Source organism: Colias philodice, chromosome 9 (assembly GCF_061535455.1).
Source record: "Colias philodice isolate Cphi_HAF_F1 chromosome 9, ilColPhil1 Martin Lab GWU primary, whole genome shotgun sequence".
In the NCBI taxonomy this organism is placed as follows: Eukaryota; Metazoa; Arthropoda; class Insecta; order Lepidoptera; family Pieridae; genus Colias; species Colias philodice.
Window position 1 is genome coordinate 7,193,651 of NC_143094.1, and position 22,650 is coordinate 7,216,300.

At 36.2% G+C, this 22,650-nt stretch overlaps 2 protein-coding genes and 1 long non-coding RNA gene across 4 annotated transcripts; 2 read left to right on the forward strand and 1 right to left on the reverse strand.

Annotated features, from left to right (window-relative positions):
• Window positions 1-80: 80 nt before the first annotated feature.
• Window positions 81-1,152, reverse strand: LOC149485915 (uncharacterized). Its single transcript, XR_016316079.1, has 2 exons — window positions 779-1,152; window positions 81-378 (listed from the first exon to the last, which is right to left on the reverse strand). It is a non-coding gene; the product is annotated as an uncharacterized LOC149485915 (long non-coding RNA).
• A 6,582-nt stretch (window positions 1,153-7,734) lies between these two features.
• On the forward strand, window positions 7,735-14,999 carry Pex23 (tectonin beta-propeller repeat-containing peroxin 23). 2 transcript variants are annotated; one of them, XM_089699254.1, is made up of 6 exons: window positions 7,735-10,956; window positions 11,643-11,839; window positions 12,012-12,221; window positions 12,329-12,415; window positions 12,517-12,841; window positions 13,053-14,999. In XM_089699254.1, exons 1-6 carry the CDS (start codon window positions 8,151-8,153, stop codon window positions 13,220-13,222), a joined length of 3,795 nt encoding a protein of 1,264 aa, XP_089555380.1. In that variant the 5' UTR covers window positions 7,735-8,150; the 3' UTR covers window positions 13,223-14,999. The 2 variants fall into 2 exon arrangements, with proteins under 2 accessions (XP_089555380.1, XP_089555381.1); XM_089699255.1 differs by lacking the exon at window positions 13,053-14,999 and having other exon boundaries at window positions 12,605-12,763.
• A 5,917-nt stretch (window positions 15,000-20,916) lies between these two features.
• Window positions 20,917-21,925, forward strand: LOC149485917 (uncharacterized). Its single transcript, XM_089698730.1, has one exon. It carries the CDS (start codon window positions 20,936-20,938, stop codon window positions 21,686-21,688), a length of 753 nt encoding a protein of 250 aa, XP_089554856.1. The 5' UTR covers window positions 20,917-20,935; the 3' UTR covers window positions 21,689-21,925.
• The last annotated feature ends 725 nt before the right edge of the window (window positions 21,926-22,650 follow it).

Genomic DNA, 22,650 nt, shown 5'->3' on the forward strand with positions numbered 1-22,650 from the left:
TATGTCAACGCAATTAGAAGATACAGCCGTAAATGTAGTCTAATAAAAACGTACTGGAAATAGTTCAAATTAAAAGCAAATTAAACGAAATACATTTATTTGAAAATGAACAGCAAAATGACGGTAGAAATAAATGGGCAGAGGGTCCGCGATAATGTGCGCGCGAGTAGCAGACGAAAATGGACGACTCCGCCGCTCGTTCGTTCTTATAAAGGCGCGCCGCACCTCGGTGAGGAAGGCGCGGGGGGTGGCCTTCCGGATTTTACTCCAACACCGCCTCTCCTGACGGGGCAGGGTCCTCGCTGCCTTCAGTGGCAGCTGCAGCTCGTGTGGAAGGGCCAGCTTCGCAGTCTTCAGCGTTATGATGTGCATCGTAACCTGGAATATACAAAAAAACCGACATTGAAAAAAAAAATACTTAAACCAATGCAAATGAGGAAAGCTGAACCGGAAAACCGAACCGTGTAACAAACTTTACACAAACATTAACATTTAATATTAAAAAAACATTTCACGATTTTGGGGAAAATTTTACCCTGTACTGGTATCCCTAATGTTAATCACATGATTATACCATAAATTTGAAACTACGTAAAAACAAATGGCGTCCTGAACAACAAGAACACTTCGTAATTTAGTCGGATAACACAAAAAAATGTTTACGTCTATTTCGATGAAAATATTATATATTTGTAGATAATTTCACATTAGAGTTAATGAAAATGTATCAACTATATCCAGTTCTATAAAACAATATACTTCAAATAAGTTTACTTACGTGTGAAAGGTAATATTTGGTAATCTTCGTTCCGGCCGATTTTTACAACCAATCACACTACAACGCACCATATTTTCACTTAAAGTCGGATTAAAACAGATCACTGTCAACGTTTATTAAACTTTGAAGTCACTTAACAGCGAGAAAAAACAGAAAACTAGCAAAACAATGGACTGTAGCCGCTTGTTTGGGACAAACTGCCTTTGTCCCCAACAAAAGAAATCGCATAACATGAGAGAAACAAAAAACAATGTTTCTGTCTCTCTTGCTCTTAGCTTTATAGTCATAAGTGTATTTCTCTCACGCATTCCTTGTCATTTTAGTGCCTCCTCTATGGTTCATTCTCACTCTACGGTTATCACTTATCAATTTTCATTTGACAATATTGACATCTGCGATTGACATTTGACAAATTGATAACGTCATCTTGACAGAATCCACAGATTTCAATTTTCAACGTACAAGTGATTCAAAACTGTAACTACCTATCTAAAGTCTCCTCTACACGTCGGCGGATGTCATCTCCGGATACATCCGCACTCTGCAGCTGCGAAGTCATGTAGAGTGGGTGATTTCAGCATCTGTGGTAGTGGTGGTAGGCTCGGTGGTAGGTAATTGCTACCGGTGCGTTTGTTGTCAGTTTTTCCAGACGTTTTATTAATGGCTAATTTACACAGAGTCAGTAGACAAGTCAGTCGCAGCGCCAATGTCGTCGCCGCGACTAACTTTAAGTAACTGTTTACATGAAGTAAGTAGTAGTGGTGCGTTTCTGATGGTGAGCACACATGTGTGAAGTCAGTGGGAAAAATGAATTAATGAATGAATTCGCGAAACGAAAACGCGCGGTTGATTGTTCGTTATAAATGGAGGTTAACCAAAAGATGTCCGATCGAGAGGTCAAATGCTGCGTCTATAGCGCGTATGTCTACGGCACAAAGCAAGTAATATAAGTAGGTGTAGGGCGGCTGCGCTGCACTGATGTCTAGTAGAAATGATAGTCAGGGTGACCATGAATTTTGATTCATTTTGCATCTCACAAATTCTTTATCGGTATAAAATATTTAAAATTCTTATTTTTCTTTAGATACATTTCATTATATATTTATATTATGTAAATCTCAACAGTGCATCTATTTTTAAACAAAATGTGGATCTCGCAGGATAGATTATAATATAGCCGCGGGGCTTATAATTTTAAGATAATATAGATATGTATATACCTATTACCTACCTACAATATGTTTTAGTTTATTTATTATTTTTACATACATACCTTAAATTAGGGAACGTATCTTCAATCAATATATTAATATGTATCATGACATTTAAACACGCTCGTATTAATGGCGACTTCACATGATTAGTGCCGTGAATTCTCGCACAAATTCATGCTACGAAACTACGGCATTAGTCGTGTCCTGCCTTGGTCCTCCTCATTCATAGAATGCTCGCAGTCGTTTGTAAAACCCGCCATGAAATAGAAAGGATTACTGTGGCACTAACATTCGTGCCACAGTAATCTCAGAAACGGTAGGATATAGGAAAAAATGATTTTGTAGATAATTTTATGGCCTTTCAACTTTTCCTTGAAAGTTTTTCTCTAATATGTACCGTTTTTTGAGATTTAAGCGAAATTTTTTTTTTATGTCATAGCAAGCAAAGGAGCAGGTGGGCCACCTGATTTTAAGTGGTCACCACCGCACATAAACACTTGTAACACTAGACATAAAAAAAAAATAAAAAAAATGGACACATTCCCCCCCTCCCCCCACTCCGGAGCTCCTCCTAGGCTGTTTTTCAATTACAGAGCATAATGCGACTCAGTGCCGCACAATGCCGAATTATGCTGATGCTTAATTGAAACGTGAAACGCACCAGCAGGTTGCGCTAAGTTCAGTGTTGAAAAAAAAATATTCATAGAGTTAGCGAATAACGAATGAATGAATGAATGAATGAATGAAAAATACTTTATTGCACACATAATACAGGATTATAAACTAAGAACCATACAAGTAACAACATGTACAGAGGGCGGTCTTATCGCTGTAAGCGATTTCTGCCAGACAACCCGAAAATTTAGAAGGATTACATTTATGGTGGTGGTGCATTACAAACTTAAAATTTTGATTTGAACTAAAAGAAAATGAATAATAAATAAATATAAAATATAATTATAACCTAAAGAATAAATATACATAAATAATAAATCTATAAATAAATACATCATAATATATATATTATATTATATATAAATATATACATACAAATATATACATACATACATACATGTGAAACTATAAAAATTATGGGCAAGGAATAAATTGAATTAATTAAAATCGGTAGTTATAATACATATATTAAGATTACAATTGCGATAAATATTGCTTTAATGCATTTTTGAACACAGTTATTGACTGAGCACGTCTTATCGATTCTGGAATAGAGTTCCAAAGGTTGATTGCAGTCACAGTGAAGGAAGAATGGAAGAAATTGGATATGTGGGTAGGGATGCTTAAGGTAAGTAGATTAGAGGAACGTAGGGTAAGGCTATTTTCACCGAGGAATTTAAAATTTTCTTTTAGGTAACATGGGGTTTTAGGATCAAATAAAACTTTGTACAACAAATGCAGAATATGAGCATTCCGGCGGACGCGGATAGGAGGCCACTTGAGCTTGGCTCGGAATTCGGACACATGAATAACCTCATTAATGTGTAAATAAAGTGGTATACATAATAATTGGTTGAAAAATATTTACGGTTATTTTAAGTAATTTGGATTTTGATTATTTCATTAACATTTTTTTCAATGTTTGTACCTTCATCCATACAACTATTTATTTTTTTTACACAATTTGAATTAACTTTGATTATTTCGAAAAAACTACAATGAAACAAAAGCTTTAAAATGTTTTCCAACAATTAATAATTACTAACGATAAATCGATTGGACGCATCAATTCACGCGCATTACTTTTTATAGTGCTCGATTGTGCGAAGCGTTGCTGTAGTTGGAACATTCAACGTTAAGCATTATGCCGCATAATGCGCTCTAGTGCTGTAATTGGAAAACGGGGCTAGTGTCCCGGTTTTAGCATGTTTATTACCTAGGGATTCTTGACATGTTTCCGAAGAAACATCTTACGTTACTAACTCACGCACTCTAGACCCCCCTTGGAGGTACTCATTCAATGGACTAAACGCCCCAACGACAACTTGAAAACCATGAACCATCCAATTCACATTCACACCTGTTCACGGAGTTTCACGGCATGCATGTAGAGCCGCCCTAACTATTACATGCTCTGTGGCCATAACCATTTTTCCGTAAAGCGTCTTATTCACGGTCAATCCCCGACGTACGTCGGCTCAAGGCCGCGGTGCTGGATGTATCCTACTGACGATCGTGCGCGCATCAAGCATGGCTAGGGTTGCCAACTTTTTTTTGAAGAAATAGAGTATATCTGATTTTAAAGGAGGTAAATAAAGAGTAAATAAATATTTTTAAAAATGTATTTTTTTGTACTTTTTGCAGTAACAGAATTTTTCATTATTTTTAAATGAATTATATGAATCCAAACATTCCAAATCTAAATTTATATATTTCAAGAGCTCATTTTTAATTAATTTTTAATGAAGCTCGGTTTCTCTCTTCCCGCCACTTCACATTCATGACCGAAAAGACTCTTTCAGTAAATGCTAAAGTGGCGGGAACAGAGAGTATATAGCTAATCATTTTTTTTAAACAAACAAATGCGTCAAGATATTTTTTTTTTAAATAAATTGCCATTTTTCTGTAGTGGACTTTTGCATAAAATCTGTGTTATTCAACAATTCGCCTTGGAGTTCTTTTAAAATAATAACTTCTGAATATAAACTGTCCATGTGTACAAGGTTGATCCAAAAGTAATGATAATTGGGATTTCCTGTGTACATGAAAATCAAAAATAACCGTTTCTTGCTTGCTCATGTACTCACTAAGTTATCACAAAAAAATCATATCAATAGGCCACGTTTCCAAGTATTTACATTAATTTCTGTTGGCAACACTAATCTGCTGTACGTCCGCGCTATTCACTGTCCATCTGCACGACGTTCGCGGTGGTGGGGGTGCTTGCTGGATGAAAAGTTGGTCGTGCACATCCAGCAAGATAATAATAATAATTATTGACGTACGTCAACGCTATTCACTGTCGTTTTGCGTCGTGCATCGTGTATGACCTTGGCGGGACGTACGTCAAGATGGACCGTAAAGCGTCTTATTCACGGTCAATCCCCGACGTACGTCGGCTCAAGGCCGCGGTGCTGGATGTATCCTACTGACGATCGTGCGCGCATCAAGCATGGCTAGGGTTGCCAACTTTTATTTGAAGAAATAGAGTATATCTGATTTTAAAGGAGGTAAATAAAGAGTAAATAAATATTTTTAAAAATGTATTTTTTTGTACTTTTTGCAGTAACTAAGAATTTTTCATTATTTTTAAATGAATTATATGAATCCAAACATTCCAAATCTAAATTTATATATTTCAAGAGCTCATTTTTAATTAATTTTTAATGAAGCTCGGTTTCTCTCTTCCCGCCACTCCACATTCATGACCGAAAAGACTCTTTCAGTAAATGCTAAAGTGGCGGGAACAGAGAGTATATAGCTAATCATTTTTTTTTAAACAAACAAATTCGTCAAGATATTTTTTTTAAATAAATTGCCATTTTTCTGCAGTGGACTTTTGCATAAAATCTGTGTTATTCAACAATTCGCCTTGGAGTTCTTTTAAAATAATAACTTCTGAATATAAACTGTCCATGTGTACAAGGTAGATCCAAAAGTAATGATAATTGGGATTTCCTGTGTACATAAAAATCAAAAATAACCGTTTCTTGCTTGCTCATGTACTCACTAAGTTATCACAAAAAAATCATATCAATAGGCCACGTTTCCAAGTATTTACATTAATTTCTGTTGGCAACACTAATCTGCTGTACGTCCGCGCTATTCACTGTCCATCTGCACGACGTTCGCGGTGGTGGGGGTGCTTGCTGGATGAAAAGTTGGTCGTGCACATCCAGCAAGTTAATAATAATAATTATTGACGTACGTCAACGCTATTCACTGTCGTTTTGCGTCGTGCATCGTGTATGACCTTGGCGGGACGTACGTCAAGATGGACCGTAAATAAGACGCTTAAATAAGACGCTTAAGCGTCTTAGCGTCTTATTCACGGTCAATCCCCGACGTACGTCGGCTCAAGGCCGCGGTGCTGGATGTATCCTACTGACGATCGTGCGCGCATCAAGCATGGCTAGGGTTGCCAACTTTTATTTGAAGAAATAGAGTATATCTGATTTTAAAGGAGGTAAATAAAGAGTAATAAATATTTTTAAAAATGTATTTTTTTGTACTTTTTGCAGTAACTAAGAATTTTTCATTATTTTTAAATGAATTATATGAATCCAAACATTCCAAATCTAAATTTATATATTTCAAGAGCTCATTTTTAATTAATTTTTAATGAAGCTCGGTTTCTCTCTTCCCGCCACTTCACATTCATGACCGAAAAGACTCTTTCAGTAAATGCTAAAGTGGCGGGAACAGAGAGTATATAGCTAATCATTTTTTTTAAACAAACAAATTCGTCAAGATATTTTTTTTAAATAAATTGCCATTTTTCTGCAGTGGACTTTTGCATAAAATCTGTGTTATTCAACAATTCGCCTTGGAGTTCTTATAAAATAATAACTTCTGAATATAAACTGTCCATGTGAACAAGGTTGATCCAAAAGTAATGATAATTGGGATTTCCTGTGTACATAAAAATCAAAAATAACCGTTTCTTGCTTGCTCATGTACTCACTAAGCGTCTTATTCACGGTCAATCCCCGACGTACGTCGGCTCAAGGCCGCGGTGCTGGATGTATCCTACTGACGATCGTGCACGCATCAAGCATGGCTAGGGTTGCCAACTTTTATTTGAAGAAATAGAGTATATCTGATTTTAAAGGAGGTAAATAAAGAGTAAATAAATATTTTTAAAAATGTATTTTTTTGTACTTTTTGCAGTAACTAAGAATTTTTCATTATTTTTAAATGAATTATATGAATCCAAACATTCCAAATCTAAATTTATATATTTCAAGAGCTCATTTTTAATTAATTTTTAATGAAGCTCGGTTTCTCTCTTCCCGCCACTTCACATTCATGACCGAAAAGACTCTTTCAGTAAATGCTAAAGTGGCAGGAACAGAGAGTATATAGCTAATCATTTTTTTTAAACAAACAAATTCGTCAAGATATTTTTTTTAAATAAATTGCCATTTTTCTGCAGTGGACTTTTGCATAAAATCTGTGTTATTCAACAATTAGCCTTGGAGTTCTTTTAAAATAATAACTTCTGAATATAAACTGTCCATGTGTACAAGGTTGATCCAAAAGTAATGATAATTGGGATTTCCTGTGTACATGAAAATAAAAAATAACCGTTTCTTGCTTGCTCATGTACTCACTAAGGGCGTATTCAGAAAGAAAGCTTGAAACTTATAAGCGCTTATCAGTTTCAAGCTTTCTTTCTGAATACGCCCTAAGTTATCACAAAAAAATCATATCAATAGGCCACGTTTCCAAGTATTTACATTAATTTCTGTTGGCAACACTAATCTGCTGTACGTCCGCGCTATTCACTGTCCATCTGCACGACGTTCGCGGTGGTGGGGGTGCTTGCTGGATGAAAAGTTGGTCGTGCACATCCAGCAAGATAATAATAATAATTATTGACGTACGTCAACGCTATTCACCTCCCTAGAGTATATTTGTTCTGTGCTATTCACTGTCGTTTTGCGTCGTGCATCGTGTATGACCTTGGCGGGACGTACGTCAAGATGGACCGTAAATAAGACGCTCAAAATGCCAAATGGGTCCGGTGACCAAACATTCGCAATTGTCATTTGTCATATCAGCTAACTGTCAAATGGTCAAACTAGCCTACCAATTACTTTTTTTTCGATTTTAAAGAAATATTTAAAATAAATTATAATATAATTTACAAATATAAAAACATTAAACATTTAAGAAATTCGGTTAAGCAGTACCATAGGGTTACGGTGATACAGTTTATAGAATAATATTCACCAAAGATATTTCAAGTAATAACAACGAGCTCAGAATGCTTACCTATTTATAATAAAAATCTAAAAGCTGTATGTTAGATCTATACATATTTACCTATTTTTTTCTAAACAGTACATAAATACTTATTATGTGTGTATTAAATTGATATAAGTTTAAGGTTCTCGTATTTGAATTAGAATGTAGTGAGTTCATGTGAAAAGTGAAATAAAAATTAAGGTTGATAAATTATTTTCATATACCTCATTGAAATGTCGAGCAATTCTCTATTATTTTCTATAAATAATGAAGGTAAAGTGTACGCTCTGTCAACCAATGGCTCTTGTTGGAGGGAATTTATGTATCTTGGTCTGGAGTTCAAAACATTATCAGCTGTACCTCACTTCCTATGGGCAGTCGGAGGTGATCGCCAAATTTACTTACATGTTCATGGATTGGAAATACCAATAAGAGTGAAAGAAGAATCTTATGAGAATGAACGTTGGCTACCTCTGGAAGGATTTAGTGGTAGGATGTTACCTACAGACCGTTATCACTTTTCATCTCAGGATGGTACCAAAGATAGATCTATTGACTGTATTAGATTGCCATCTATGGCTTGGCAATGGGAAGGTGATTGGCAACTTGAGCTAACCTTAGATGGTCAACCATTAGACCATGATGGATGGAGTTATGCAGTTGATTTCCCAGCTCAGTTTGGACCAGTCAAACAGTGGAAATCTTGTGTAAGGAGAAGGAAATGGATAAGGTATAGAAAGTTCAGTGCTATGAATTCTTGGTGTGCCATTGCACCTCTTCATAAAGATCCAACCCAAGAACCTTTTATTGATGTGAGTATTGGAGGTAATCATATACCATATTCTTCTCCAGGGTCTTTATCTGTCTGGGCTATCACTGCTCAGGGAAGGGTTATGTACAGATCTGGAGTAAGTACTACCTCACCAGAAGGATTAAAGTGGATAAATGTAAGCATTCCTCCAAACTGTGATATAAAGCAAATTTCAGTTGGTCCAACAGGTTTAGTTTGGGCATTGCTTTGGTCTGGAAGAGCCATTATACGAAAAGGTATTACTAAAGATTCACCAAGTGGAGAAGCATGGTTGGAAGTCAAGTCTCCCAATGAAGCAAAATTATCTGTTATATCAGTTGGTCATAATGTTGTGTGGGCTGTGAGTTCAGATACAAGGGTTTGGTTCAGAAAAGGTATAGACGGCAATGCTGCAGGGACTTCTGAATCAGCTGCTATGGGAAGTGGATGGCTAGAGGTGAATGGTAATATGGTTCATATTTCAGTTGGTATAAATGATCAAGTATTTGCTATAGGAGGTTCAAACAAAAGTATATATTGGAGAAGTGGTATTACACCAGCTGAACTTACAGGCAAGAGATGGAGAATGGTTCAAGCTAATATGCAAGTCAGTCGAACATCCAGCTCAGCAAGCATTATCTCATCTGCATCAAATCAAAAACATCAAAGTTTAAATTTACTTAATGAAAATACAACTGAGCTAAAATCGAATATTAACCTAAAAAATTCTTGGGAAGAATCACACTCTGCTCCCATAGAGAACACTCTGCCCCTTAAACCTTCAAAAGAATTAAAGCAAAAAGCAAGCATGAATGTAGAGAATATAGATTTGACTGGTAAAAGCTATGAAACAACATTGAAAAATCCTAGAGCTTGGAGCCCTGTTCGTAGTGTGGGTTCTGTGGTTGGAATGGAGGCTCAACCTGATAGTGATAGCAGTGTATTTGATCTGGATTCTGGCATGTATTTTGATGAAGAAGTAAGTCAAACAGCATGGGGTACATGTGACACAGCATGGAGCTTTGTTGATGCAGGAGCTTGTCTAGTGGATGCCATACAACCACCCCACTGGTTTACTGATTCCCAAAATGTGCATAATACAGACATAGTAGCCAGATGGAGATTTCAAATATTAGATGATTTAAAAGTAAGAAATACTTTAAACATTGATCTCACCAAGTTTGGTGTAGCTATTGAAGAAAAGGGTTGGACTCGTAGTTGTGAGGCAAGATTAGTTAATATAAATAACTCTAGTGAAGACTGCATAATTTCACTTTACTGGCATTCTTTAGAAAATACAGGAACACTATCAGTATTTCAACCCGATGGTACAATCAAATTTATCTTCAATTTGGGAGAAGTAACTAGTATTACTACATCATCTGAACCAGGCAACCCTAGAATATCAATTACCATCCCTACACAAAACACACAAATTTTAAAAATACAGTTTATCTCAGAAATGGAGCAAGAAGAATGGCTGAATGTGTTGGTTGATATAACATCACAAATACATGGGGTGTCTGGAAGACCTTCAGTCAGTTCAATCTGGGTTGTTACTAATTCAGGAGATGTTCTCAACTGGGATCCTGCACCAGCACAATTGATGGCTGAAAAGAGTGGCAGTTACACTAAAGAGTTTCAGGTGTTTGGGAAAGACATACAAAAGGGATTTATGACGACTCTGCACAACAATTTTCCATCGGGCAGTACTCTTAAAATATCTGGATGTTTGTTTGATGATATAAACCGGTTTCATATAAATTTACAAGGACCAGAAATTCAAAAACAAAGGCATAAAATTGAAAGTGAAGTTACGGAAATACCATTTCACTTTAATATGCGTTTTGATGAGGGTGTAGTTGTGTGCAATACAAAGAAATCTGGACAGTGGGGGGTGGAAGAACGTTATCAATTGCCATTAAAACCAGGCCAAGAATTTACCATCAAAATGATTTGTGATGATGCTGGATTTACTGTCATTGTAAACGAGGCAAATTTCTGTTCTTTCAAACATAGACTGAGTTCGGAAACTATAACATCAGTATTAGTAATGGGAGGTTTGAAATTGTACACTATGGAGTATTGTTCTACAAGTGTTATAATTGGACCTGATGAGATGTTTTGGCAATTAATGGGCGGCTTTTTACGAAAGGTTGAATGTTGTTCAAATACTGTGGTATGGGGCATATCCCATGATCATAGAGCTTGGGTTTATACCGGTGGTTGGGGTGGAGGAACATTAAAAGGTAAGCAGTTAAAAAAAAAAACAAAATTATTTATTTATTTTACATTAGTTACTTAATTTGGTATGGGAACTTCACAAATACAACTTCAGAGGCCATCCTCCTAAGGGAATGTATGTTACGATCCCCCCCTCCCTCCTTCAAGTTTTTACGTACTAGTGACAAAATGATTTTCAATCATTTTAATTAACAAAAGAAAATCATTTGTAAAAAGTTATAAAAAGAACAATTATTTTATGTTTAATATTATTAGTATCCATGTCACACGTCTTCAATGACCATATTCTCAGCGTCAATCCACTCGGATACATCATTGATCACGGGAGCAGTAGTATCAAGAGTTTCGTCAGGCTTGGTCATTTCCTCTTCATCGACGGTTTCGACATCTAACCACTTCACGCTTTCTCCCATATCACACAAAACTTCGAGTGGTCTCATATAGAGAACGCTTTATACAGCGAAATAGACTACATAATAAAAATCTAAGTCAACCCCCCACCCCCCTATCTCTCGTGACTGATCGTTGTATTTTGAAGACCTCCCCTAAACTGGTTATGTTGTATGGGTAGTTTCCCTAAGTTGTATTTATTAATTTACGGAAATAAGCTGTTTTATAGCATGTACTGTGTAGTACTGCCTACCTATTTCTATGTTGAATCGAATGAATTATTATGATTGATTTTTTATAGGTCTTGGCAGTAATGAGGGTATACACTCTATGACAGACACTCAAACATATTGTGTTTATGAAAATCAAAGATGGAATCCCTTAACTGGATACACTTCAACTGGTTTACCAACTGATAGATACATGTGGAGCGACATAACAGGAAAGCATAAGCGGACCCGCGAGCACACTAAATTACTCAGCAGACATTGGAACTGGGTACTTATTTCATTACATAGAATTCCACTTATCTGATCGCTTAGCTCCTTTTATCTGACTCAGCAGTTAATTTTATCATTTACCTTATTTTGAATGTTTTATCAACAGTAAATAAACATTTTATCATCATAAATAATTATTTATGTTTGAATTATTATTATTCAATTTCCAGATATCGGAATGGATGATAGACTATAGCACTCCCGGCGGTGTTGATAGTGACGGATGGCAATACGCGACAGACTTCCCAGCGCCTTACCATGGCAAGAAAATATTCACAGATTGTGTACGACGGCGACGTTGGTACAGAAAAGCTCAAATTCACACAGAGGGACCCTGGGTTCGCGCGGGTTCTACAGCTCTACTTGATATATCATTATGGGTAAAAAAAATCAAATATCACGGTTCCTTTATGCATAGAAATCTTACATCAATATATGTATTAAATATCCAATTAATGGCTCAAACTCAATTATATTTCATTTTCAGGCCAATGACAAAGAAATATCTGTATGGGCTGTCACATTGGGTGGAGACGCCATTTATAGAACCGGTGTTACCGCAGCGACTCCTGCTGTAAGTTATCCAACTCAAAGATACTAACTTTATGTTGATAGTGATTAAGTTAGATTTTACCTGCTATATCATATACTTGTTATATCTTGAAATAATTGCAGGGACTCCATTGGGAACACGTAAATAGTCCTCAATCCCTCATTGCGATAAGTACATGCAACAATATAATATGGGCTGTCGGGAGAAAAGGAGAGCTTTATTACAGAGAAGGTGTGACCAAAGAAAACCCAGGAGGTGCAAATTGGAGGCTCATCGAGGCGCCTAAGTGTAATTATCCTTATGGCCAACATAAGAACGGCATTGGCGCTAAGCTGGTTTCTTTAACCATGTCTTCAGCCTGGGTCCTCCTCGCTAATGGGATCCTGGCTGTAAGAACTGATATTTCACCAATGCAACAAGGTGGCACGCATTGGAAATATCTAACAGGTGATTTTAAACGACTTTTTGTCCAACGAATTTTTTTTTGACAAGACAAGCTACTCGGCATACTCGAAAAGGCATAAGTATATGAAAGTGCCAATGTCCGCCTGCATTTTTAAAAATAAAAACAAGATCCCTATGATGTAAACAAACCTATTATCTCAATTTACATTGGCATTCATTTAAAATGTGTTGTTAAAACGTTTTCTGATTACAGATTGTGATATAACATACAAGCACGTGTCGTGTATGGGGCAGGAGGTGTGGGCGGTGCGAGCGGACGGCACGCTGCACCGGCGGCTCGGCGTCACCGCGGAGAACGTGGCCGGTATCGCTTGGCAGCAAATATTAAACATTCCTTTAGTTTATGTATCTGTGAGAGGCTGATTTTAATTTCCTTATTTGCTCATATAGATATTATTATAATAATTTATTAATATGTTAAGTGTATTCTATATTTAGCTTTCGCGTTTTTTCGCACAAGCAATAACAATAGTAGGTAATATTTATTAAGAGGAAGCTATTTACTTTTTTCCGTAGTTTTATTTTCAGATCTGTGTTTGTCTTATTCGTATTGTAATAATTGTGAAATAGTGATATATTTATTTATTTATTAAATAATATATTCTTGATATTTTTAAACTGTTTGTTTCTCCTACGCTAATACATTCTTATAATCTTCTTTTTGCCTTATGTTAAATTTTCCTTTAGAAAAATCAAATTCGTAAAGTTTTAAAAATAAGTATTTAGGTATTTCCCTTATTTGTCACGTTAAAAGTTGCATCTTATTACAATTCGATGACATGTCACTAAACTATGCACTAAAGCTAAACACACTAGTCGCAAACTATTTGATCTATCTAAATCTGAATTTATAAAATTGTATTTCTTGTCGAGGCTTGCAATCATTTTTTATTGTTTTTATATTAAATACACACACCGGTACAATTAGCGGAACAGAAACCGATGCGCGAGAACATCGTCTGGGATTTGAACGATTGGCAGCAGGTTCTCTTTACTGATGAGTGCAGTTCTTTTAAAACAGATCGATAGGAGACAAAGAATATCGAGACTCAAAGGAGAACGCCACATACAGTCTAATTTTGAACACACAGTGGCTTATGGTGGCGGCTCGATTATGGTTTGGGAGCTCGCACGGAGTTAGTGATAGTCACAGGAGGGACCATGACAGCAGATCGATACATCAGAGACATTTTAGAAGAACATGTTGTACCATTTGCCCCATTTATTGGTAACGACTTCTATTCTAATGCAAGATAATGCTCGTGCTCATAGTGCACAATCGGTACAGGCATATCTGAACCACGTAGGTATACCGGTGGTACAGTGGCCAGCAAATTCCCCCGATTTGAATCCGATAGAGCATGTCTGGGACTTGCAAAAAGAAGGGTTAAATACAGAATGCCACCCCCCAACAATCTGAATGAACTTGGAAACTCATTACTTGAGGAGTGGGAGCGGTTGCCTCAAGAAATCATCGATAACATAATCTTTAGCATGCCCAGACGAATGGAAACCGTAATCAGAGCAAGAGGGGGAAACACTCGTTATTAATTTTGCTTTAATTTTATTGTTAAATCATTTAATGCTTACTTTTATTATTTTTTGTGATGGTTCATAATCATCTAAAAATTTCACCTATTTAAAATTTATTTATTTTTCAATAAAAAATAACGAAAGACTTCTCAAAGTCGTTATTAAAAGATTAAAAAATACAAAGTAAATTAATTTGTTATTTTGTGTCTAATTACATTTTCGTCAAATATATGCGTTATTATCTCATAGTCTCACTTTTTTTTCTGTTCCGCTATTAATTGTGCCGGTGTGTATATTATATTATTTTATTGATGTCTGTATTATAATTTAAAAAAGACTGTACAAGGTATTTAGTTATGTCTTCTGATGATGGAATTTGTTTCTATGATTTTGTATTCCTAAGATTTTTACGAATGATTTGTTAAAAAGACAAAGATCTCTAGTCACGTATTAATTAGTTCTTGTATTCCATGTCATATTTTTATAGATTTATTAGACGAATTGTATACTAAACTTGCAAGTCGCTAGTGCGCTTAAATGTTTTATGGGTGCATTGTAAGAAAAAATGAGTATCGAATATATTATGTATATCCAAAAATTGTCTTTTATTTAATGTTATTACTTTAAGGCTGTGTACGCGGTCCGTGCGCTGTTTGGCTCAAATATGTGATTTTTCAAACCAGATTGTCCATCAACCACTTATCTTACAAACATATGAATTACTAATAATTTTAGGAAATTTTATTGTCTTTGTAGTTAGTTAAGAGTTTTTTTCAATTAATACAGTATTTCTGAATACCATCAAGATAACTGAGCCGATGATTACTTGATTTCACTTTTAGTGTCAATTTCGAAGCTAAAAACATCTGAAATTGCTGACAGATCTAACACACAATTATTTTTAACTAACTGCAAAAATCCTTATTAAAATAGTTAGTTAAAAGATTTTTTTATTTTGGACTCCTAACTTACGAAATTAAAATCCGAACAATGTGAATTTTTTTAGAAATTATGGTCGACAAAATGATTATTTTCACCAAGATATTTGACTTTATTGAATATAATTTATACATATTGCAATAAAAGAATGTCTTACTTATAAGATAAAATTTAAAAAATCAACTAAGGTACCTCTATTATTTTTCTACAATTTTTTTTAAAGTACTATAAAACACTGCGCGCGACCCGATTAAAATCAGTCGGCAGCGAGCCTTTCCAGAGAGAGGACATGTTGCTCGGCGCTCTCCTGTGGACCTATGCTGTTCATAGTAAAAGGATAGCGCAAGCCGCGATCTATCGTAATAGATCGCGGAGTTTTTGACTTGCGTTAAATAGAATATGCGCTCTTAATGCGACAAAGAGGGTTTCGGATTTTTGTGCTTTTGATTTTTGTTATAAGTAAAAAAAAATGTCCTTTTATAAAACGATGTTTGTGCTCAATTATTTTCAGTATTTATTTCATAAGTATATACCTTCATACACATGAATTTATTACGACCTCACCTTGTCTTGAAGTCGGTTAAAAATTAGAAGCTTTTATCGCCGGACGACCCATTTTTTCCGACACTTATTACAAATGTCGTTTGTATACAACCATTTAAAATATGAGTTACCATGTACTACGTACTAGAGAGGAAGTAGAGAGGGCATCGCTACTAAACTATTTGTAACACGAGTTAGAGTCAATCGTCTCAATTTTTTTTTGTTACATTGCAATGATTGGTATTAATTGATAATTTTATTCTTATTTTTTTATAAGATACAATGTTTATTTGTTACATTGATTGGTTTTAATTTATAAGTAATAAGAGGCAGAATATCTACAAAATGTATGACTCACTAGCCAGCACGCGCCGCCGCGCTTGTTACACAGATTTTATTCGTATCTCTATATGTCTACGCCTGTTAATTTATAATAGCAATCGCGCGCGCACCGACATGGATTGTCATTTTTATTTATTAGAGCCGGGTAGAATGTATTTTTTTACTCACAAAGAAACCTTTGTACAAATGGGGCGTTGGTGTTGAAAATAAAATCTTTATACAAGTAATATTGAGTTTCCCTAAAGAAATTCCAGTTCCCATGCCTAAAGCGGGAACAATTTGGCGACCGTGACAGGACGAAAACGGATTTCACCGCAAAATACGAGTTAATTACAAAATATCTACACATCTACGCAACATTGTTTCTGGAATTGAAGACTTCAATTTGGGACTGATTCCTGTCGAAAAGGATAACCTGCTCGTCTGAACAACGATACAGCTAAAGTGTCGTGCCGGAGTGCAGCTCATAGTACCAAGTTAAGTGCAAATCCTTAATTCCAATAACACATTCCTATACCTAACCTTATAACATAAAATTCACGTTCATAATTATCCAAAAATTACCTATAATTTCGCTTCCATTTGTGTTAAACAATTCAAATTATAGTAATATTGGTTTATCAATACCTATTATCATTTCTTCACGCCAGATTCCCTTGCGGGATTGGCATGTAAATCGTAATTCATTTGTTCCAAATTAAATTCATTTTTTGTTAACAACAATCTCGAATATCATAGCCCTTCTCGCTTATAAACTCGACTTCGCCGAATAATTTCAGGAGCCGTCTTCTCAGGCGACTAAATATCGCTTGCACGATCTTCTGCGAAGCAGCTGCGTGTGAGCAGCAGCCCGGCTACCAGCGGCAGGTTCCACCAGGCGAGGAGCGTGAGATAAGCATTTTATTTCTTCCATAATTTTATCAAGCTTGTTGACGTGCATTTAAATAATTAATTAATCGAAAAATAATTACATAATTTCAAAATAATTACATACAATTAAATTTTAATTTAATAACAATATTCAATTAAACTATTTTACAAAATGTCTACGGAACCTAATCCAAAGTTATTAAGAGATTTATATTCAAAAAGGTCTGCTATTAAGGGCCAAATTACAAAATTTAAAAATTATTTGGACAGAATTAGCGAGTCCACTTCAATGGATGAACTATTAATGGCTGAATTTAAATTGAAACTTAGCAAATTTGAAGCATTGTCAACAAAGTTTGATGTGTTGCAGACTGAGATTGAGGTTCTTAATTCTGAAAATATAGATTCTGAGATTGATGAAAGAGACGACATTGAGAACGATTTCGTCCAAAGTATTGCTTCTGCTCAAATAATGATTAAACATTATGATAATTTATTTAATGACAACGAAAATCGTAGGAAATCGATGGGCAATGAAGACTCTTTCCATCAAGACTCAAATGTTAAATTACCACGAATCGAAATCTCAAAGTTTGATGGTTCATACTTCCGTTGGCTAGAGTTTCGCGATACATTTTCAAATTTAGTTCATAAAAACAAAAATATTACTGATATACATAAATTTCATTATTTAATTTCTTACCTTGAGGGTGATGCGGCACGGATTGTCTCTAATCTCGAAGTGTCAACAGCAAACTACCAGGCAGCCTGGACGCTACTTTGCGACAGATATAATAACAAAAGGCTTCTTGTTGATCATCACTTAGATTCTTTACTTAATATTCAATCTTTAACTCGTGAGTCAGACAAGTCACTACGTTTTTTAGTCGATCATGTTACAAAAAATCTTCGCGCCTTGTCCAGCCTGGGTCAGCCTACTGACTATTGGGATGTACTTATAATATTTACTTTATCTTCTAAATTGGACAAATGTACTCTTGTTAAATGGGAAGAGTATCGAAATACTATTGATGACATTCCAACTTTGCAACAATTTCAAAGATTTTTAATCAACCGTGCAGATGTGCTAGAATCTTTAAATCGCAATAAGGTTGGCACTTATAATGAATCCCAAAATAATTCTAAATCACAATTCACGTCACGTCCCGCACAACTAAATTCACAAAAAAATAATAAATTTAATACAAATAGAAATACTAATTCATTTTCTACATCTAATCAAAATAAATTAAACGTTTATCTTTGCATAATTTGTAACGAAAATCACAGAATTTATGACTGTCCTACATTTAAGTCTAAAAACATTCAAGATAGGCTGTCGTATGTAAATAAATATAAATTATGCCGAAATTGCCTCAGACAAGGGCATCCTGTCAGTGACTGCCGCATGGGTCCATGTCGACAATGCCAGCAAAAACACAACACTCTTCTCCATGATTCTAATGATGACGTCACTGCCAACTTCAGCACAGATGAGCAAGTTGAACCAAGCGAATCTGTAGCAGCATTTTCTAGACAAATGTCCAAACATGTTCTCCTATCTACAGCATTGATAGAAGTTTTTAACCCTATTAATAAGCAAGTAGAAAAGGTTCGTGCTCTCTTGGATTGTGGCAGCCAGTCTTCATTTATCACTAAATCCCTACAACGAAGAATGTCATTAAGAACTTGCCCATTGCAGGCAATGAATGTCATTGGCATTGGCAATAATTCTTCTAATACAGTGCACGAAAGCTGTCTCACTCAATTAAAATCTCTAAATAGTAACTGCAGCGTTACTCTTTCATGTCTTGTTCTCAACGAATTGACGGGCCGCTTACCTAAGACCCCAGTTGACATTCAAGGTCTCAAAATACCTAATTCTTTAACTTTGGCGGACCCGGAGTTCTACAAGCCAGCTCCGATTGAAGTTTTAATTGGAGCAGATATCTCCTGGGACATTCTAGAAAGCGAACAGCTTTCTTTAGGTCCTAATAATCCTAAATTGCAAAATTCTAAATTCGGCTGGATAATAGCTGGCCCAATCAACAATTCTCGTAGTAACGAAATTCATTGCAATCATGCCATAAATACAAACCCTACTTCTAACGAAATTCACAAAATGCTCACAAAATTCTGGGAGCTTGAAGAGCTACCCCAAAAAACTGTTCAAAGTCAAAATGACATAACATGCGAAAAACACTTTCTAAATACCACCACTCGCTTAGAAAGCGGCAGATTCTGTGTGAAGTTACCCCTAAAGGACTCACCTGACTGCCTCGGCGATTCATACTCTCAAGCTAAAAAACGATTCCTAAATCTTGAGAAAAGATTTAGACGAAATAAAGAACTAAAATCAAAATACATTGAATTCATTCGTGAATACGCTGATATGGGCCATCTATCTGAATCACCTACTCCTATTCCAAATCCATCATATTTTTTGTGTCATCATGCTGTCATAAAAGAAAATAGTGAATCTACCAAACTCCGAGTAGTGTTCGATGGCTCAGCCCCCACAACCTCAGGCTTTTCTGTCAATGACATCCTCATGGTGGGCCCAAATATTCAAGACTCTCTTTTCTCCATTTTAGTGAGAGCTCGGCACCACAAATTCATTTTGACCGGTGACATTGCCAAAATGTACCGTCAGATCCAAGTTGAGAGCTCAGATCAAAATTTGCAGCTCATATTATGGAGAGAAGATGAGTCTCAGCCTCTGAAAACTCTGCGACTGAGTACTGTCACTTGCGGTACAGCAAGTGCCAGTTACTTGAGCACGAGATGTCTTTGGCAGGTTGGAGAGGAATGTGGGGTCGAAATGATCAAAAATATTATTCAGCACGACTTTTATGTCGATGATCTAATCACCGGCTGTGATGATGAAGATCAACTTAAATACATTCAAAATTCAGTTTCAAACGCTCTAAATTCAGCTTGTTTTCCTCTACGAAAGTACAAAACAAATTAAAAAAACTTATTTCAAAATTTACACGAAAGTAATACAGAACATTTAACAATCAGTGAGTCGTCGAGCACTCTCGGACTTTGTTGGGATCCATCGAAGGATGCCTTCAATTTTCCAATCGAAATTCCACTTCATACTGACAAAATCACAAAGAGACATATCCTCTCAAGTTCATTTCGAATCTTCGATCCTTTGGGTCTTTGAGCCCGTGTATTATTCAACCAAAGATGTTGCTCCAAAATTGTGGCTCAAGGGTGTTGAGTGGGATGAACCTGTGTCGCAGGATATCAAAAATGACTGGTTGGATATTGTTGATAATCTAAAATTTCTTTCAAATATCGATATTTCTCGTAGAGCTCTTTGCGATTCACCAAAAATCGTTTACATTCGTTTAGCGATGCATTTCAATGCGCTGATGGCCTCAACTTAACAAAAAACACGAAGAAGACTTACCTGAAGTCAAGGTCCATACAGCCGTCGAATCTGAAATTAATTTTGATTTTAAAAAATATTCTAAATTTACAAAACTTCAAATAACTTTCACTTACATTCTACGATTTTACCCAACTCTAAAAACAAAATAAAAATAATAAACTAACCGGCATTTTATTAATTGACTAATTAAATTATTCTTTTCAAAAACTGCGTTACCTGCACTCGTCTTCGTGGTCAGACCTATAATCTAAAAATGGCTGACTTACCTTCAACGTTGACTTTCCCTTCAAGTCTGTTGGACTGGCTATGCGGGCCCTTTCTTCATTCTTGATCGTAAAGGACGCGGTGCTAGAGTAGTTAAGTGCTACTTATGTTTGTTTGTGTATCTGCGTTTCAAATGCGTTCACTTAGAGGTCGTGTCTGATTTGACAAAAGACGCTTACATCATGACACTTCGCAGATTTGTGGCACGCCGTGGGAAGCCAACCGAAATGTTTTCCGACAACGGTAAAAATTTTGTAGCTGCCGCGAAAGAATTGAATAGTTTTCTAAAGGCTAATCAGGAACCTCTCTCTGAGTTTGCTGCTCAGGAGGGAATAAAATTTTCTTTTATCCCCGCTTACGCTCCTCACTTTGGTGGAATATGGGAGGCCGGGGTTAAGTCCGCTAAATTTCATATAAAGCGAGTCATGGGCAATACTCATCTCACATTTGAGGAACTTTCGACATTGTTTGCTCAAGTGGAGGCCATTCTCAATAGCCGTCCTCTGTGTCCCATGTCATCTTCCCCCAATGACTTCCTTTCCTTGTCCCCAGGGCACTTCTTAATCGGAAGACCATTGAATGCACTGCCGGCTCCTTCGTTGGATAATGCTAAAGAGAGCTCCCTGGATAGATATGGCAGACTTGAACAAATTCGCCAACACTTCTGGAAGAGATGGCAGAAAGAGTATATCTCAGAAATGCAACTACGAACCAAATGGAAGATTGACAAATCAAAAATAAACGTCGGAGACCTCGTACTTCTTCAAGAGGATAATTCTCCACCACTTTGTTGGCGCATGGGGCGTATAGTTCGATTATTCCATGGAACAGACGGCGTTTGTCGAGTTGCGGACGTCGAAACTACAAGAGGCTGCGTTCGAAGACCTTTGGTTCGACTGTGTCCTCTGCCCACTTCTGAAGACCTTCAATCTTGAAAATCTACGCTTTTCACCGGGGGGAGGATTATGTCTACGCCTGTTAATTTATAATAGCAATCGCGCGCGAACCGACATGGATTGTCATTTTTATTTATTAGAGCCGGGTAGAATGTATTTTTTTACTCACAAAGAAACCTTTGTACAAATGGGGCGTTGGTGTTGAAAATAAAATCTTTATACAAGTAATATTGAGTTTCCCTAAAGAAATTCCAGTTCCCATGCCTAAAGCGGGAACACTATAATACCTCAATGCAAAAGCCTTACTTATTTTGTTTGAGACATTTCATCCCTATAATTGTCTCTAACGATCGACGCAATAAAAGTAGGGTGTAATTTTTACACATTTTCGTCGGTTCGATTACCATGTGTCAAGCAAACTTTCGATAACCTTTTAATGCATATTTCTTTCTTTTCATTATTATGGCTACAACATTATTCATGTACAAATTCAGCTTAAAAAATTTCCTCACCAATAAAATATAATGGGGGAGTTGTGTTGCTTTATAGATGCGACTTTAATTCAGCCGAATAAGATTGTATTTATTTTTTTGTATATAAGGCTGGCGCAGATATAGCTAATAAAAGCTCAGCGCAGTGCATTCCCGCGAAATATGACACACTACCCGCTTAATCAGACTACCTGCACTGGCGCTCGGACTAGCTCTCGAGACGGAATAGCTCTCGAGCGCTCTTATTTGCCGAGATGTTTCTGACGTTAAATGTGATATCTATATAGTTGCTATATTGCTAATTGAAGATTGCGATTTGCGAAACATACTCAGATAAAGGAACTGTGGGCTAGGGGTCCTTCTTATACTTATGTATATTATAATACTAGTTGCGCCCCGCGATTTCACCCGCGTGCTTGTATGAGTTTTAGTTACTCCTTATAACAACAGCTATCTGTCAGTGAAATTCCCGTCAAAATCGGTTCAGTCTTTCCTGGGATTAGCCGGAAC